This window comes from Lissotriton vulgaris, chromosome 9 (genome assembly GCF_964263255.1).
Source record: "Lissotriton vulgaris chromosome 9, aLisVul1.2, whole genome shotgun sequence".
In the NCBI taxonomy this organism is placed as follows: domain Eukaryota; kingdom Metazoa; phylum Chordata; class Amphibia; order Caudata; family Salamandridae; genus Lissotriton; species Lissotriton vulgaris.
In genome coordinates, this window is record NC_141697.1 from 581,186,129 (window position 1) to 581,204,712 (window position 18,584).

The 18,584-nt window shown below is 47.0% G+C and overlaps 1 protein-coding gene across 1 annotated transcript in view; it reads left to right on the forward strand.

The window, feature by feature from the left end:
• Positions 1 to 18,584, forward strand: part of OTUB1 (OTU deubiquitinase, ubiquitin aldehyde binding 1) — an 81,834-nt gene that overhangs the window by 46,266 nt on the left and 16,984 nt on the right. Inside the window, exons 2-3 of the mRNA XM_086936695.1 lie at positions 4,674 to 4,735; positions 11,529 to 11,627. Of these exons, the coding sequence (XP_086792821.1) occupies positions 4,674 to 4,735; positions 11,529 to 11,627 (161 nt within the window). The remainder of the gene's footprint in view (positions 1 to 4,673; positions 4,736 to 11,528; positions 11,628 to 18,584) is intronic.

Here is an 18,584-nt window from a genome sequence, read left to right on the forward strand (position 1 = left end):
ACCATTCATAATGTCTGTAACGTGCTACAGCCCTAATAAACACTACAATTGGAAATGAATACATCTTCACAATTAATGTTTCAAAAACATACAGAAAACCTGAAGCAATGATGCAGCCCAATCAATTATCCATCACTTAGAATATCTGTGTTTATACCAGATGCACAGCTAAGTCCTCATGCATATTAAGTCCAGTGGGCATTTTACTTAGCACGTCAATAATGTAACGAGATTCTAAGCGCCTCAACTTTCGGAGCCTATCTCCGCCCCTGACATTGACTGGGACAGAATCCAAGCAGAAGAATGTAAGTAATTCTCTGTTGCGTCCATGCTCTTTATCAAAATGTCTTGCAACAGGATAACTTGCATCTGCATTCTGGATTGCTCTTTGATGTTCTAATATTCTCAGTTTCACCGGATTGGTTGTACTGCCCACATACCTTCTGCCACAAGGACATGTCAGACAGTACACCACATAGGGCGTGGTACATGTGAGGAATTTTAGAAATTTAGAATTCTCTCTCTATATATATATATAGATATAGATATAGATAGATAGATAGATAGATAGAGAGATAGATAGATAGATAGATAGATAGATAGAGAGATAGATAGAGAGATAGAGAGATAGAGAGATAGAGAGATAGAGAGATATATAGAGAGATAGAGAGATAGAGAGAGATAGAGAGAGATAGAGAGAGATAGAGAGATAGAGAGATAGAGAGATATATAGAGAGATAGAGAGAGATAGAGAGATATAGATATATAGATATATAGAGAGATATAGAGATATAGATATATAGATATATAGAGAGATATAGATATATAGAGAGATATAGATATATAGAGAGATATAGATATATAGAGAGATATAGATATATAGAGAGATATAGATATATAGAGAGATATAGATATATAGAGAGATATAGATATATAGAGAGATATAGATATATAGAGAGATATAGATATATAGAGAGATATAGATATATAGAGAGATATAGATATATATTGAGAGATATAGATATATATTGAGAGATATAGATATATATTGAGAGATATAGATATATAGAGAGATATAGATATATAGAGAGATATAGATATATAGAGAGATATAGATATATAGAGAGATATAGATATATAGAGAGATACAGAAAGAGGGGGAGATATAGGGAGAGGGATATAGAGATATATCCCTCCCATGTCTTACTGGTGAAATGAGGACGAATATTCAAATAAATACACAATAAAAAGCCTGTCACAGTGTGTAAACAGGCGAGAAATGCGTGCCTGTCACAGTTGAATTGATGCACGCACGTACCCGCTGATGAACATGAGCAGTTTCCAGTAAGCCGAGGGTCGTTTTGTGTGTCTGTCACAGTGTGTAAACAAGCGAAATCGGCGTGCTTGTCACCGACGAAACCATATAACTGCTAGTGAACATGTGCTTTTGAAGGAAAGTAGGGCTTGAATCACATGTCGCAACGTTTGCCACCAGCACGTCGGAATGTCACAACATGAATGAAAAATGCATCTCCTTGGTGAGTGCATCAATTAAAATAGAGCTTGCATTCGGAAATTAACATCGCATATAGAATACTGTCACACTGAAGAGAGAAACGTTTCCACATGTACTATTGCAAATTATAGTGAATAGTGTTGCTTGCAAATATAGTAATGTCGGTGGGTTCCAGAATGTCCACACTCGATCTGCGCCATAAATATGTAAATCAAGGCAAGAAATAAGAGGTCTGGAAACACTGGATGTCTTCAGTTAAAGATTTATTCTTGGAAAGGTCCTATGACTGCTTCCCTACACAGCAGCACAGCAAGTGACTGCTTACATGCTCACACTCTAGATAGAATCTCCACTCATGACATAGATAAGTTCCACCAGGGAATAATATATACAATAAGCATACTACAATACCCATACTACACATTTGTAAAAGGCGTTCAAGGCACTTGGATTAAACAACTGTCCGCTTAAGTTCTTTCATTTCTCAAAATATTTCTTAACTCATCTAATTTCTTTTTGTGCCATCTGTTTGGAATGTAAGAGATTGATCGGCATGACTGTGCGTTGCACCACCTAGGGCATTCTGCTTTCAAACCCAACACCATTTACAAACCAAGCATTCCCTGTCTTTGTTTGAGGTGCGTAGTTTTTTTCAGTAAGTTGGTAGCCCGATTGTCTGGTATAATTTGCTCAGGAAGTGTCTTAGATCAGCATAGTTCCTTGTAGGCAGCTTAAAGTCCAGGCACTCGAAATGTAAGGACGTCTCTCTAAAAGTATTAGGTATTGGTTTTGAGATGATGATTCAGAGTCACTTCAAACATTTTGGCCTTTATTTTGTGCCTAGGGTGCTTGTGATTTATTCCATCATAGTCTATGGTCTCTTAATGCCCTATCTTCTTCCGTCTACCTCATAAACATGCTCCTGGCAACCGCATCATGCACAAGTAGTCTGGAACTTGCCCACTGTGATCTCACAATTGGCCCAAGGTCCTGAAGGCTGGTTAACCCACCTGAGGTGGACACTTCCACTGAGCTTTGTCCTGACACAGGGGTCGGTCCTTTCTTGTCATCCTCCTGAGGTCAGGCCCCCACCACTCCAAGTAGAAAGCTGGCAAACAATTCCGAGTGGCATGATGCCACTCCAGCCAACAGCAGTGCTTCGCTTTTTCCGGGTAAGTGCCTTTGACTCCCTTTGCAGGTTCTGGTTTGTTGATGGCATAAAATAAGTCCAAAAAATGGTCAGGCTTACGCACTCACATGTTAATATAATGGTTGTAAAGTATTCACTTAATAGGTGCCGACTGATTAATCCTCAGGAGTATGAGGTATAAATGTAACCAAACAATACAATATCCCCAAAACACGTGGGGAGCGTCCCCAATTCCTGATCGGTACCCTGGTATGTAATATCATTTAAACAATCTCCTTAATGATACTACCCCTTTTGTAGCTTAAGGACGACTTTCAAATCATCCCGATGTGATAAACACAATGGCGTTCGACAAACCGTTTCAGCGTGGGATGCGCCCTCAGGTCTCCCCCTCCATTCCAAATGCCTTCCCCATAAAACCTTTGCGAGCTACACCCTCTCTAGGCAGACCAAAATGTGCACTATCATATAGAGAGTTCACTGCCTTTATCAAATTACTGATAACCTATTTTGTAAGTCAAATTACTGTATCAATTACAAAATTGGATTGTTAGTTGTAAACAAAACATTTAGGAAATTGGCTACAAATGTGGACCTAGGGTTTACATTAACAGTATATATCCACCCAATTGTTAGATAAAAAAATATTTTTTATTGTTTTTTATTTATATAGACCATTTTATCTTAGTATAATTAATACAAAGGAGAAAAAATACGTTTTTCCCCTGAATATAATATCTCAATGTGCACAATGGTGATGTATTCAATACATTTCGCTACATTGGGTATCCATGTTTCTTAAGGTGAATATTCAGACATGCTAATACATTCACACTGACCTAATAGTACACAATATTGAATATGAAAATGTCATGCAAAGTTTAGATATTTTTTATAAAAAGAAAAACGTGGATTATACAAATCAAATCATTTCAATTCATTGATGTAGTTGCCTCTGTTAGCATTTGGTCATCAGTCTCGCAGACTGCTGTGAGTGCATGTGTGCTCATCGCTCTATCGCCCTGCTTTGTCTCATGCTTTTGTCACTGCTGGGAATCTCCTGCTTCCTGTCTTATGCCGTCCTGAATTATGTTCCTGTAAATCTCTGGTGGTGGTCTTATGTGTTCTGGGGTAAGGAGTAGAATACGTATTCTAGTTGTTGGCACTTAAAGTGCCTGTGGTAGTTGAGTGGAGGGTAAATGTGGTGAGGATAGGCTGAAGAGTTGAAGATGTATATAAGGTACCTATTGGGTTACAGCAGTAGTGGAGAGGTAGTGCGTGGCTTAGGAGTTGCCTGTGTGGATTGGACTCTGAAGGTGTTTGGTGGTGTTAGATACGATAGAAGCATTTCAGGCAGGGAATATAGTTTTCATTGCAGGTTATCTCAACTTCATGGATTTGTGAGATGCGTTCTCCTAATGCGAGCTTGCGATTGAGCAACCAGTGATCGTCCTTTCTGCAGGACATTTCTCTGAAGTAGTAGGCCACGTCAAAACTAAATTCTTGTTGTTACCATGGAGAAAGATGTACATTGTGATTTCATTTGGGGGAGGACACATTGCTCACTTACCAGAACAGGGCATGTAGCCACAGTCTGTGTTTTATTTGTTCCCATGATGGTCTTGGAGGCAGGGAAGAGGGGAAGTGACCTCCGGTTTGGTTTCGGGCGGATGTGACATGTTTGTTGAAGACAATCAATGGATGGTGGGAGGCTGCTTGGTGATTTGTTATGACAACAGACAATGCACTTTCTGCTGTACATGTATCCGGACATAGTGCTTTTATTACAAGATCCAAGATTTAGGTTCTTTCAGTTATAGTAGTCTTTTCCATTGTTGGGCTTTGGGATGACCTTGACACATGTTTACAGCCGAAAGGCTAATGCTATCCTTATGATCTGTAGTCCAAGCCTCAGCACCAACTTAATGGGACATATTCTGTGTACTGCAAATAATCACATATTTTAACTATGTTCCTTCGTCACTTTTTTTACCTTATTTTTTTTAGGTGTGAATTGCTTGGCATACGATGAAGCAATTATGGCGCAGCAGGACCGCATTCAGCATGAGGTAAGCAACATCAGTCCCACAGACATTGGTGGAGTAGAATGTCCTGTTTTAGTGTAAGATCGTGTTCTAGGGAGAGTGATCTCGATGTAATGGTTTGTGGGCCAGAAATATTCTCAGAGATTAGTCAGTGATTCTAGCTAAATTTGAATATTCCATTCCAATGTACTCTGCCTGACTGTGCACATTTTTTTTGACCTCAGCCCCCATTGTGTCTAAATACTCCTCTCCATGGTGAATCATTCTGAAGATTGGCAAATTCTTTATAGTACCCTCCAAAAAAGGCATAGTAACTGGGAATGCAGTTTTGCTTCTCATTTCCCACTCCAAGCCATAGGGGTCACGTGGCCCACAAAAATGCTTAGCTGGCCACAATAGACTTGGGTAACAATAAGCTGCTTAAACAGATTGGTATGGGGTGGAACACCTGACCCCAGGGACATTGATATCCTTGTGAACTTCAGTGTAAGATTTTACATATTTATCCACCTACCATGGTGAACTTCAGGTAGGGAAAGTTTGAAGATCTCGGGGAGAGGCTGCTGTGCTGCCATTTGCATCCATCTGAGCTCCATTTACCCATATTTGGGAAACCTGTTAGAGTTGTCTCACCCACCCATATAGAAGCACATGGCAAAAAGATTAAGGGATTAACAGCAGAGTTTACAAAATGACTTATTGACCAAGTCCATCCATGTGCAGAGGTTGTCCCTGAGTTAACTACAAGAATGGCCCTCAATCTCTGTTGTTGTCAAGAAGTAGTGTCCTCCCACGCTCACTTAAGTGTTCTGTTTGTGTACAGATTCTATGTCAGGACCGGAGGCTTCAGATTATGCTATATCGCCCTTCGCTTTATTAATATAAAACTCCACAGCAGCTTAGGAAAATATTCAAACAGTGAACGAAAAATGCTTTAAGTCCCAAAGCATTTGAAGGAACGTTTCAACAGTCCAAAACCACAACTCCCGAGAACCTCTTGTGTCCTGCCAGTCCATAGTCCTTCCATCATGTCTATCACAGCTAGAAAGGCAGTCCTCTCTTCCTCTTCCTCCTCTTTCTTCGCTGCTCCGCAGCCAGATAAGTGCTTTTCATGTTTCCTTTTCTGTGATCTTTACTGGTTGTGTTGTATATACGATTGTTGGGGGCTCGTCACATGGTTTGCTTTTTCCATTACAGAGTCCCCGGTTGCGGGAACGTTCTGTCCGTTCCTACGCGACCGTTTCTTTTCCCATTTGTGTGCGGTGACTGATAAAGCCGCCAGGGGGGCGCCCACGCGTCTCGCCGGCTCTTCGGCTCGTCTCCTCAGTTACGAGGGCCGCGCTGAGGAGTCTGCTTGCGCCGGAGCCTGCCCTCGCTTACCCCTCTGACACCTGGTTTACCGGGTCTGTAACCCTTGTTTCTGACGCCCCGCCGGGGTCTGTATTGCGGCATAGACCGCGTGAAACGCCTTCGGGCGCCTTTTGTGCACCTCACTCATTGTGTGTGGCTTAGCGCGCTTGAGGGGTAGCAAGACTCGGTCCCGGCGAGGAGAGTCCGCGCACTGGGGGTCGGTGCAGCCCTATCTGCCACACCTGTTGGCCCACAAAGTAATCGCAGTCAATTTTGTCTGCCCAAGTTCGAGTTGCCTCTCGACTGACGCCCTCTTGGGTGCCTGTAGGATTGTTTCTGTGAGTTTATGATGGAAGGGGAGTATGAAGAGGAACCCTATTCATACCTAAAGGACGATGAGTTCTACCAAGCGGTGGATAATTCCATTTACCGCTGTGTGACGGAGGTGGTGGGGCCCATGGAGGACCGCCTCTCCGCACGCATTGTGGAGGAATGCGCGAAGTTAGCGTCCGCGCATTTGGGGGCGACTAGTGACCCCCCGGGAACGTCGAGCGGGAAACCGCCCGCACCGAAGAAACCCTGCAGGGACGGCCCGTCCTCGGAGGCACAAGGGGTGGACAGGGGCGCCTTTGAGCGTCTCCGTGACGCCTTTTTGGCTAAGGCAACAACTGCGCCCCCTGCTCCCCTGACGAGCCCTGACGCTACAGGGGACGTGGCCACGGCCCCCGCTTCACCAGTGTATGATTCACCGGACATGGACGACGACGGGGAGTCGGTACGCTCTTGGCGCCCATCGAGCTCAGCCACGGAGCTCCCTCTGGATGAATCGGGCATGTTGGACCCGGACGAGATTGTTCACCCGCGATCCGCAGCTTGGACGCCGGGTGAGACGGTGGCAAAGTTCATTGCAGGACGTCTGCGCAAGCCACTAGAGAAAGAGGCCAGAGGTTGTCTGCGAGGGGAATGCCCGCGGCCAACTTTGGAAGGGAAGGTGGCTATGACCCCCGAGTTGGATGCGTATATGGCCACCTTCTTAGCGAAATTCATGAAGGATCCCCGGAAGGGTATTGACCGATCCTGGCGGTCCTGTCAGGATAAGTTGCTGGATGCCGTAGGGCCTGCCACGAAGATCCTCGACATGGCGGAGGAGGCGAAGGCGAATGGCACGGCCATTTCCCCAGAGGTGCTTTCGAATTGGGCCCAACGTGTGATCGTGTTCCTGGGTAATGCCAATTGCGCCCTGTCCACCGAACGCAGGCGTTCATTGCTGATTAAACTGGACCCTAAGCTGGGGGATCTGGCCTCGTCGGAGGCGGGCGCGGTAGCCCAGGGAGGCCTCTTCGGCGAGCCCTTTATCAGGGAGCTGGGCAAGTTCGTGTCCACCTTTACATCGCTGGACAAGGCACAATCCAGCATCAAACGCGTTTTTCACCAGCGTTTCTCTGGAGGGGCCGGTCGCGGTAGGGGCCGCGCGACCGGCCGTGGCCAACAGGCCAATAATAGAGGGCAAGGCTCCGGCAGAGGCCAGTACCAGACCTCTGCAAACTTCAATAATTTCTATCCCACCAGAGGGCAACGCTTCGGCGGCAGAGGATTCAGAAAGAATTCCGGACAAGGAAATACCTCCGGTGAGTGTACTTTGTTTAGATCAGGTTCCGATAGGAGGGAGGTTGGCAACCTTTTACGAGGAGTGGGAATTGCTCACTGCCGACGCTTGGGTCTTGCAAACCGTACGTGGGTTCCACATAGAGTTCTACGACCAACCCACTCAAGAAGTGTTCCCACGTCCGATGGTGTTTTCGGACTCCGACGCGCTTTTGATAGACGGAGAGGTCTCAGAGTTGCTTCGCAAAGGGGCCATCCGTCTATCAACGCGCCACCCCAACGTTTTTCTCAGCAATGTCTTCCTAGTGGACAAGACGGATGGGGGAAAGAGACCGGTGATCAATCTCAAAGAATTCAACGGGTGGTTGGTCTATCGACACTTCAAGATGGAGGGTATCCACCTCCTTCGAGACGTGCTCCTCCCTCGAGATTGGATGGTGAGGCTGGATCTCAAGGATGCCTATCTGGTCGTTCCTATCCACCCGCCACATCGTCGTTTCCTTCAGTTTTTGTGGAACGACAGGGTGTTCGAGTTCACGGCGCTGCCGTTCGGCCTTTCATCGGCCCCATGGTGCTTCACAAAGGTACTGCATCCGGTGGTGGAGTTCCTCAGGGGTCAAGGGGTGCGGATGTTGGTGTACTTGGACGACATCCTCCTTATGGGACAGTGTCCAGTGATCTTGGCTGGACAGCTGCAACAGGCCGTACAACTTCTTCAGAAACTGGGTTTCGTTATCAACGGCTCAAAATCGGTTTTGACCCCCACTCAGAAGATTACCTTTCTGGGTTTCGTAGTGGATTCGGTAGAGGCGGTTCTAAGCCTTCCGACCCGGAAGATCGCGAAGATCCGCCATCTGCTTCGGCAGACGATCACCAAAGATCGCACGTCTTTACGGCATGTCGCCAAGGTGGTAGGACTTCTGTCGTCCTCCATCCAAGCGATTTTTCCGGGGCCCCTACATTACAGGGCGCTTCAACGCCTCAAAGCTCAGCACCTCCGGAGAGGGATGACCTACGATCAGTGGGTTCCTCTCACGGAGGAGGTGAAGGAGGAAATGTCTTGGTGGCTGTCTCACATGGAGGCGTGGAATGGTCGGGCGATCTTCGGGTCGGCCCCAGACCTAGTCATAGAATCCGATGCCAGCAGATCGGGCTGGGGCGCTCGGTGCGGGGATTTCTCCACCGGTGGCGCCTGGTCTTCAGACGAACAACGATTACATATCAACTGTTTGGAGCTCCTAGCGGGCTCCTTCGCAGTCCGTTGCTGGACCAAGGATTCAGTCAAAGCCTGTGTTTTACTGAGAATGGACAATGTTTCAGCGGTTCGTTATGTGAACCATCTAGGGGGTCCTCGTTCACGCGCTCTGGCGGATTTGGCGAAGGACTTCTGGGACTACTGCCCGTCGGGCCACATTGCTGTGACGGCAGAGTACCTGCCAGGTCAGGCCAATCAGGTAGCGGATTGGCACTCCAGGTACCTCAGGGATGCCAGTCAGTGGAAACTGGATCCGGAAGTCTTCTGGTGGCTACAAAGCCTCTGGGGTCCCTTCTCGGTGGACCTGTTTGCGTCCCGTCTGGACCACCAACTGCCGCGTTTCTTCAGTTGGAGGCCGGACCCTCTTGCGGAGGCCACGGACGCCTTTCTGCAGGATTGGAGTCGGGAAAAACCGTTTGCGTTCCCCCCGTTCTCCATGGTGGTGCGGACAGCGGCCCAAGTACGCCGCCAAGGAACGGAGCTGGTGTTGGTTACACCGCTTTGGAGGTCTCAAGTATGGTTTCCGGTTCTTCTGGAACTTTCTTGGGATTTTCCAATCCTACTCCCCGTTTCCTCTGCTCCTGAGGAATCCGGATCAGGAACCGCATCCTCTCATCGTGCGGGGCTCGCTCCGCCTCATGGCGTGGAGGCTCTCAGGAGACGCTGGACGCTCCCAGGCCTTTCGGGGTCGGCTGAGCACCTTCTCTCCAAAGCATGGGCCGATAGTACGACGAAGCGCTACAGATCCGCTTGGCTTAAGTGGATGCGTTGGTGTCTACGAAGGGATTTGGATCCCTTGGTCGCGGGCCTCGTTCCCGTGTTGAATTTCCTGGCTGAACTAGCCGACAAGGGCCTTGCCTACAGAACGATTAATGCGATTCGGTCAGCGATTTCGGCAGGCCATGACAACATCAATGGCTCGCCGGTTGGCGAGCATCCTTTTGTTTGTCGGCTTCTGCGGGCTATTCGACTTGCATTGCCGCCAGAACCCAGGTATTCCGTCCTGTGGGACGTCAATTTGGTCCTGAATTTGTTTCTTTCATGGCCGGCCAACTCTTATCTGTCTCTTAAGGAACTCTCAGCAAAGTTGGCCATGCTGTTATGTTTGGTCTCTTGTAGACGTGTGTCTGACGTGCGTGCCCTGGACATATCTGCACGCATCTTCTCCCCGGATGGGGTTACTTTTACCGTGGGTCGACGCACTAAAACGTCGTCACGATCCATTTCCTATCCAGCTTTTCTGGACACTCCTAAGTTATGTGTTGTGCAATGCCTCAAAGCATATGAGGATTTAACTTTGGAATTGCGACCCCCGGGCGAGCGTCAATTGTTAATTGCCTTGCGAAAGCCACACAAAGCTGTCTCCTCCCCCACTATTGCTAGGTGGGTGCGTTGGGTCATGCAAGAAGCAGGCATCAATACAAATCTTTTTGGAGCACACTCTGCCAGAGGGGCCATGGCCTCTAAGGCGTTCTCTGTAGGTGCTCGCTTGGAGGATCTAATGCGTGCTGCGGATTGGTCCTCGGATTCCACCTTTAAGAGGTTTTATTTTAAACCCGTGGTGGATTTAGCCCAGTTGGTGGTAAGTAAGCTTTGAACTAGCATAATCTGAAGCCTCCGGTCCTGACATAGAATCGAAATTTGCCTAGCTTATGTAACGGTAAGTTTCAATTCTATTAAGGACACGGAGGCGAGGATTATCCCACCCAGGATGCACAGTGGTTTTCTCTACCCACCCGTATGGCAGTAAGTAAAGCGTTTTCCTTTATACAGTGCCTGTACTGTGCCTAGTCTTTGATACCTTGCCTTGTTATTGGATTCCTATGCCGCCTCGCTTACGCTGTCCTTTTTTTCGTCAGGCAACGAGGGTGCTAAACAGGATCAATGAGGCGAATGCGTGATCTGCGCGAAGAAAGAGGAGGAAGGGGAAGAGAGGACTGCCTTTCTAGCTGTGATAGACATGATGGAAGGACTATGGACTGGCAGGACACAAGAGGTTCTTGGGAGTTGTGGTTTTGGACTGTTGAAACGTTCCTTCAAATGCTTTGGGACTTAAAGCATTTTTCGTTCACTGTTTGAATATTTTCCTAAGCTGCTGTGGAGTTTTATGTTAATAAAGCGAAGGAAGATATAGCATAATCCTCGCCTCCGTGTCCTTAATAGAATTGAAACTTACCGTTACATAAGCTAGGCAAATTTCGATTCCCCCACCACCACTGTTGCCTTGGTTTTGAGTAGGGATCTCCCTGCCGCTCACTCTCACCCTTTGTTTTATTGCGATACCAGCCCGTCCATGGGCCATCCTGTCTGCAAGAAGTGAAACCTTAAAATAATTCTCTCTATACTAAATACTCCTAACTAGAAGGAGCTGCTTAGCCAAAAGATGGGCTCTCCTTAAGACACTGAAACTAGGGCAGGATCAGGACAAGCAGTATGCTGACTGGCAGGTTTAGCTGAGAGCCCTAACCCTCTTCTCAACAGCTCATGTCTCTGTTTTTCCTGAACCCCTTTTACAGTCTGACATAATCTGATGGGACAAGGAGATGCAAAGCAAATACTGTAGGACATTTCCCTTTTCTGTGACTCCCTAATCTCTTCTCATTGCAGATAGCTGTTCAGAACCCGCTGGTTTCCGATCGGTTGGAGCTCTCAGTCCTGTACAAGGAGTATGCCAATGATGACTATGTGTACCAACAGAAGATCAAGGTGCGTGTTTGGCATTGCATGTAGGGTGGGCCAATGAGGTGTCAATCTGGACAAAAGAGTAAGGCTATGGTCTTCAAAGCTTTTAATGCTGTTCCATATCCGCTCCACCATGTAAGAAAGATTCTTTGGGCCTCCCAGAGTAACAAACCTATTTTTGCACAATTATTGTATAAAATTGGCTGCTTTGAACATATTTAGAAAGTCAAACATTAGAGTTCTTTTTGTTTATCCCTTTTAAAAATGCAATCCTATAGATGATATCCAACATTATATTGACAGCCAGGTCTCTCTTAAAGTCTAAAACTAACCTGTAGGTTATCAACCATCAGTAATAGAAGGATGGACTTTTAAGGTTATTTGGAGGCCCCCATTCCAGCTTCGACACCTACTCCCAGCGATGATAGGAGTGTAAAAAGACATTACTGATGGCCCTTTACAGAGTATTTCAATGCCATTCTAGTTTTTTTTCCATTAAAAACAAGCACTGTTTCAGCATGGTGTTTGAATCTGTTTCTCCTGGGGATATTATTTGATTCTCCTTGTCGGAACCTTCTCCACCCACCTCTACCCATGGTTTTATAGGGCCCCCCTACCTCAGCCAACCTTGTAGGCTGGTGTACTGAGAATGGTGGGTGATGCGAATTATGTTGTGTGTACTATAATTGGCAAGTTTCACTGAGTTTTAAGAATTGTTTGTTAACCATAAATAACTTTTATTTGTGTTTTTTTGCACTGAATGTATGTGGTCTTGTGATGTGCTGCATTCACCTGCTCTATACCTATGGTGGGAAAGTGCCTCTTTTGACATGGTTAGCCCCACGTTTTGCATGGTATTTGACATGGTTTCAACTGCAGTGCATATGGTCCCTGCCAACCAGTTATCCTGTGCCAGTGCTTCTTCCCTAAAAATGTTCCACAATTGGCCCTTCAGGCCATTGAAAGTCCCAATTAAATGGTACCTGGGTACCTAGGGCACTGGGGTTGCAGAGGGTTCCCTAAAGACCCTCACCTAGGCCATACAGACTGCCACTGCAGCATGCATTACCTGGTTCAGACAAAACAACAAAGTCAACATGTTAAATGCCTGTGTGCCATATCAACTAGCACTGCCTATGGTATAGGTAAGTCACTCTTCTAGCAGGCCTTAGAGCCCTAAGGCAGGGTGCACTATAACATAAATTCTTTTTATTGAATAAGAAAAACAAACTTATGACATCGTATGATAGTGACATCGTGCAGTAGTACCTTAAGTATCATCATTTTGTCAGTACATTCCAACATTACCATAACATTATATATTGCCAATTTACATTGTGACCAATAATTTCACAGTTATACATTCCTGTATAGAGGGATCAAGAAATGGTACACATAGCATTCCCTCGCTTTGTTCCAGTCCCCCCAGATCTTGGTCCATTTTCGGGGGCAACCCCTCCCATCATAGATCACCCTCTCCGTCTGCATACACCAGTCCATATCCGCTTTCCAGTCCCGGAGTGTCTCCCTTCCAAGCTCTAGTTATGTTACGTTTCGCAACTACATTTCCTAGGGAAACCCAGATCTATAGCCGTCAAGTCTGTCGCATCCCATATGTTGAGGAGGCAGAGCCGGGGGGTTACTTCCATACTTGTCCCACATTTGTTAGGTTACTTTCTTCCAATTTAAATGTGGGATTGGCAATTCCCACTACTGATGTAGATACGCGCTCCCTATCTTGACCAATGCTACACCAGTGTAGTAAACTCTATGTAGGAGCTTAAGTTGGATTCGTTTAAATCTAGATCGCGTTGTGCCCTCCTGAGGGGAGGTCAGCGCTTCCTGCCACTCATCATCTAGGTCTCCCACATATTCCACCCACTTAGAACGGATGTTCACCAAGGCGTCTTGGGAATTATTCAAAATCTTTCTATAGGTCAGGGAGATTACCTTGTCTTTCAGATGATCATCAAGGAGTCTGTCCTCCAGTGGCAAAGCTGCTGGGAAATCCTTGCCCTTGGGCACCGCCTTATACAACGCATTACGAACTTGCAGGTATTGGAAAGTTTCCCTTGGATTTAGATCATAGTATCTTTGAAATTCAATAAGGGGACCACTTTACCTCTCGCCTACCTTTGAAAGCCCAATGAGGTCCCACTTACAAAATCCCAGGCTATGTGCCAGGAGCCCCAATCTGCCAGACTCAAAGAGGGGGTGGCTAGGGTAATATTGTTTTTCCAACCCAAGGCAGAAGTCGCTGCGTACCACAAAGCAACTGTGGTTACGGTCGGAGTATATATTGGGGCATTACTCCGTCCTCCATACAGCTCATGTTAATAAGAGCCAGCTATCCTATTTTACCTATCCATTCTATAAGCGGGTTCATTTGCTTCCCAATGTACCCAGTGGTTAGTGGCCGCTAATTGGGGCCCAGTAGTAACTCTTGAGTGCTGGAAGTGCAATTCCACCATCGTACCACCTCTTCGTGAGTTTAGTCAAGGAGATACGGGGATTACCGTTGTTCCAAAGAAGGGTCCTGACCTCTTGACTCCACAGCCTGAAAATGTTTGGGTGGGACAGGGAAGGGCGTATTCTGTAATGCGTAAACGGATCGAGGCAAAGCCATAATTTTATATAAGGCTGCTCTGCCCAATAACGTGACTGGCAGTGACTTCCAGTGTCGTACGTCAGTCTGTAGACAGCGCAGCGGTGGGGCCAAATTATCTTAAAAGGCCACAGGGTCCGTCGTAACATAGATCCCCAAGTAGTGAAAACCTTCTGTGACAATTCTAGCACCGCCCTGTGCGGGTAGCCGAAGATCCTCCCTAGAAAGAATGTATATAAGGGACTTATCCCAGTTGATTGTATAGCTTGAATATTTCTGGAACAGGGTGAATATGTGGAGTATTCTGTGTTTGGAAAAATGGGGCCGGGCCAAATACAGAAAGATATCTGCTTAGAAGGAGATTCTATCTGCCAGTCTATTGTCCAGTTCGAACCTCTGATCCAGATTGTCAACGGTTCAAGAACCAAAGCAAATAACAAGGGGAAGCGTGGACATTCCTGCTGTGTTCCCCTATGCAAGGCAAGGTTGTCGAACGGCCCCAGTTCACCGTCACTCTTGCTAGGGGCTCCGAATACAGGAGCCGCACCCATGACCGAAACTTCGGGCCAAATCCTTACCTTTCTAATGCTGCAAACAGATAGGACCATTCTATCCAATCAAATGCCATTTTGGCATCTAGGGACATGATAACTGCATCTTCTTGTATAGTCCTACCCTTCCTAAGACCCCATGGAGTCTTCGTAGATAGAGCGCCGTATTTCTGCCCGGCATGAAGTCGGACTGGTCGGGATGGATCAATTTATGGAGAAAGGCGACCATCGCATGGCCAAGATTTTTTCCAGTATTTTCACCTCTGGATTCAATAACTATATCGGCCGGTATGAACCACACCACTCTGGAGGTTTGCCCTGTTTTTGGATTACAACCACATTCGCCAATCTTTGTGTTTCAGGGAGGATACCCTAAACAACACTTTCTTCATACGTGTCTATTAAATATGGGGCTACGGTAGATACATTCCTTTTAAATAGTTCAATCGAAGACCACACGGTACCATCGCCTTTCCCCATTGTAAGGCACCGAATGCCTTGGTAACCTCGTCTCTGGTCAAGTCGAGCTCACGCTCCTCCATCTCCGTATCCTCTAACGCCGGGAGTCTAAGGGTAGATAACAGCTCTCTTGCCTCTTCCCCTGAAGATTTACATGCAGGTTCGTATATTACTTTAAAGTGTTCTGCAAAGACCCCCGCAATGCTGTTTCTGTCCTTAAATTCGTCCCCACCCTCCGTCACAATTTCAAATATCCACCTAGAGGCCAGCTCACGCCGGTCCAGCCACGCTAGAAGCTTGCTTGCTTTATTCCCTAGTGAGCCTTAGCCGCCTCTTTAGCGATATCTCTATATTCCTTCTGCTTAAGGAGTAATTTATGTTTGAGTTAGGGGGATACTGAAGTCACTTGTTCTTCCTCCAATTGGGCTATTTTACCATCTAGGGTAAGCAGCTGTTTTTGCTTTTCTTTAGTATATCAAGCAACCATGGATACTTCCTGTCCCCTAACCACTGTTATACTCCTCCCACTACGTGGAGGCTGACTCCACTGAGCCCACGTTTTCTTTAAGTAATTTTCTGTCATCTGAATTAGCCCTTCCCGAATCGTGGGGAGTCGCAAATACCAGGGATTAAGCGTCATCTCACGTCTAATGCCCGTGGGACTATCTCCATATGTAACTACCTCCGGAGAATGCTCAGAGATGCCTCTAGGGAGTGGTCCCACCTCTCTACACAGGGATAGCTGATCCACTCTACAAAATATATAATCTATACAAGATAAACTCCCATGCACACCTGTATGACAAGTATATTGGAGGGATTTAAGTCCATTCTTAGATATTGTAAGTGCCAAGTAAGCCATAGAGAGTTAATGAGCTGGAAACTGGAGTTCCCCAACACCATTATGACTTCCCTGAACCCTGGAATGTTTTGTGCCAAACTCCTTTAAATAAGCCCACACTGATGCCAGTGTGGGATTTATTGAAACATTTACTCAGAGGTTCCCCCTAAAAACCTACCAACCATGGTGTGGCCACGGACTGGCTTTAGGCAGCCTGCCACCACCAGACATGTTTCAGGACCCCTTGGTCAAAAGCCTCTGCTCTCTGTGACCAGAAACAATGCACATCCTGGGCAGAGGTGTTACACCTCCTCTCCCAGGATGGGCACAGTGCTTGAAAGGGATGCTTCAAAGGCCTGCTGACGTTGTAATGCGACTCTCAGCCTCTGCTGCTAGCAGCAGATGGCAGCCCCTGGTTTACACCCCCTTGCTCCCCCCCTCACTTTGGGTGGTAAAACCGGCAGGAAGATCTAGGAAGAATAGGTGTGCCCACCTCCCCCAGCTCCACCCATAAGGCGAAAGGGGTGAGGTGAATAACACCTTTCAGTCCCTGCCATCTGGAAGATGGGGGGGCTCTTCCAATCAGGGCTAGGGCCGTGCCCCTGCCCACAGGAGGATGGCTTAATTGAGGGTGGTCGTCACTCCAGGTAAAGTGCGTTTTGGGCCCTACCTGACGCTCCCTTAACCCCTTCCACACTCATGACGAGCTGGGCTCGTCATGGTGTAGCCTCCTCAAACACTGATGACGAGCCCAGCTCGTCATAAAACAATAAAGAATAGCAATTCCCAGCACAGGAGGGGGAAAACGCATAGCAGCCATGGAGTTAAACACCACTAAATTTAGTAATTTGGTGGCTCCCCTAGACCCTGAAACTAGTTTCTGCCAACCTAAGAAGAAAAAAAAGACGAAGACGACGCTGTGCAGAAGACACCTACTGACTTGGCCCCAGCTCTACCAGCCTGCCTGCAGCCCTCGAAGATCCTGCAAAGAAGGGACACCTGTCCTGCAGTCAGCGGCCTCAACAACCCCTGAGTGGACTGCCTGCGAAACTAGAACTCCAGAGGACAGCGCCTCTGTCCACAAGAAACTAACACAATGGACTCTGGTGCCCTCCAGATCAGCGATCCCTGACCACACTGCACCAGACGCCTCTGGTCTGTATCCAGGTGGGCCATCGATCTAGAATAGGTTCCCCAGTGATCCAGAGTCCAAGTCCAGCATTGACTGACCCTCCTGAATTCCCCGACAATGCCTACAGTTTGAATCCAAAGGCTCCCCTCGACCGCAACCAGCTCCGGAAAGAAAACCCGATGTCCAAAGACACCCCTGCACCCGCAGTCCCTGGGCCTTGGGGCTCTCGACCAATGGTGTCTCTAAGACCTACGACCTACAGGACCTTCACTTTCCTAGACTGTCGCTGATCTCTTTGTGCAGCCTTCAGTTAGACGCCTGCAGCCTGTTTATCCGACTGAGTTTTTCATTTGAAAAGCTTTGGGTGCCCGATGCTGTATTTGCACCCTGCTGCCCCTGTACAGCTCGTGGTGTATGTTTGTTGCTGCCTTGTGGCCACCCGTGCTTGCTCTAACCACAGAAGCTTGGCCCCTGCAACCAATTTACTTTGTCGCAAGTAGCGTGGCTTCAAGCTCCCCCAGTCTACGTTGGACCCATCTTCAAATTTGGCCTCTGCACCCCGCCACCTCTGTGCCGCTGGTGGTGCAGACTTTGTGCTTACCTGAACCTTGCCCTCTGCTGACCTTAAACCACGAAGAATGGAACCGTAAGTTGGGTACTTACCCTTGAAACCGCATTGTTTTCCTCCATAGGTTAACATTGAACTGTTTTGAAAATTGCAGTGTCAACTTTTGAAATCATTTTTTCCTGAAAACGTACTTACCTTTTTGCAAAGATCTTGGTCTTAAAATAAAACTCAAACAAAGCGTATATTTGATAAAATTGGTGTGTCTCTTTTTTGAGCTGTGTGTCATTTATTGGTCATTGTGTGCACAACAAATGTCTTGCGCTCCTCTGTGTTAGGCCTATCCTCTGTGTTCGGCCCAAGGCTGTGCACCCACACTACCACAAAGAGAGCACTTGGGGTTTGCATTGTGCCCTGTACTCTTCTCTGGGAATCTTTGGACTCTGTGCACTGTATAATCACCTAGTGGTATAGGATATACAGAGCAGTCTCCCTACACCTATTCTGAGGCCTTTGGCTTGTGGGCAGCTAGGGTTTGTGCAGTGCCTAGCCTTTGCTAGGCCCTGCTATTCGTGATCTCAGCAGACAAGTGATCTTGTGCCAGGATACCCTATAGGGGACAGGAGTGCTGTGACCAGCGTTCCGCTTCACGTGTAGCTGGTGGTAGTGGCATATTAATCACTATTTCCCAAGAGAAGATCTTGGAGAAACAAGGGCTTGGTGGTAAGGCAACTGGAACTCCAGTGTGGAGCAGCTGGTGAAAAAAAGAACTATGCCTACAATTACAGACCCAATCATCACTGTTGCACAACAGCTCATTAATACCTG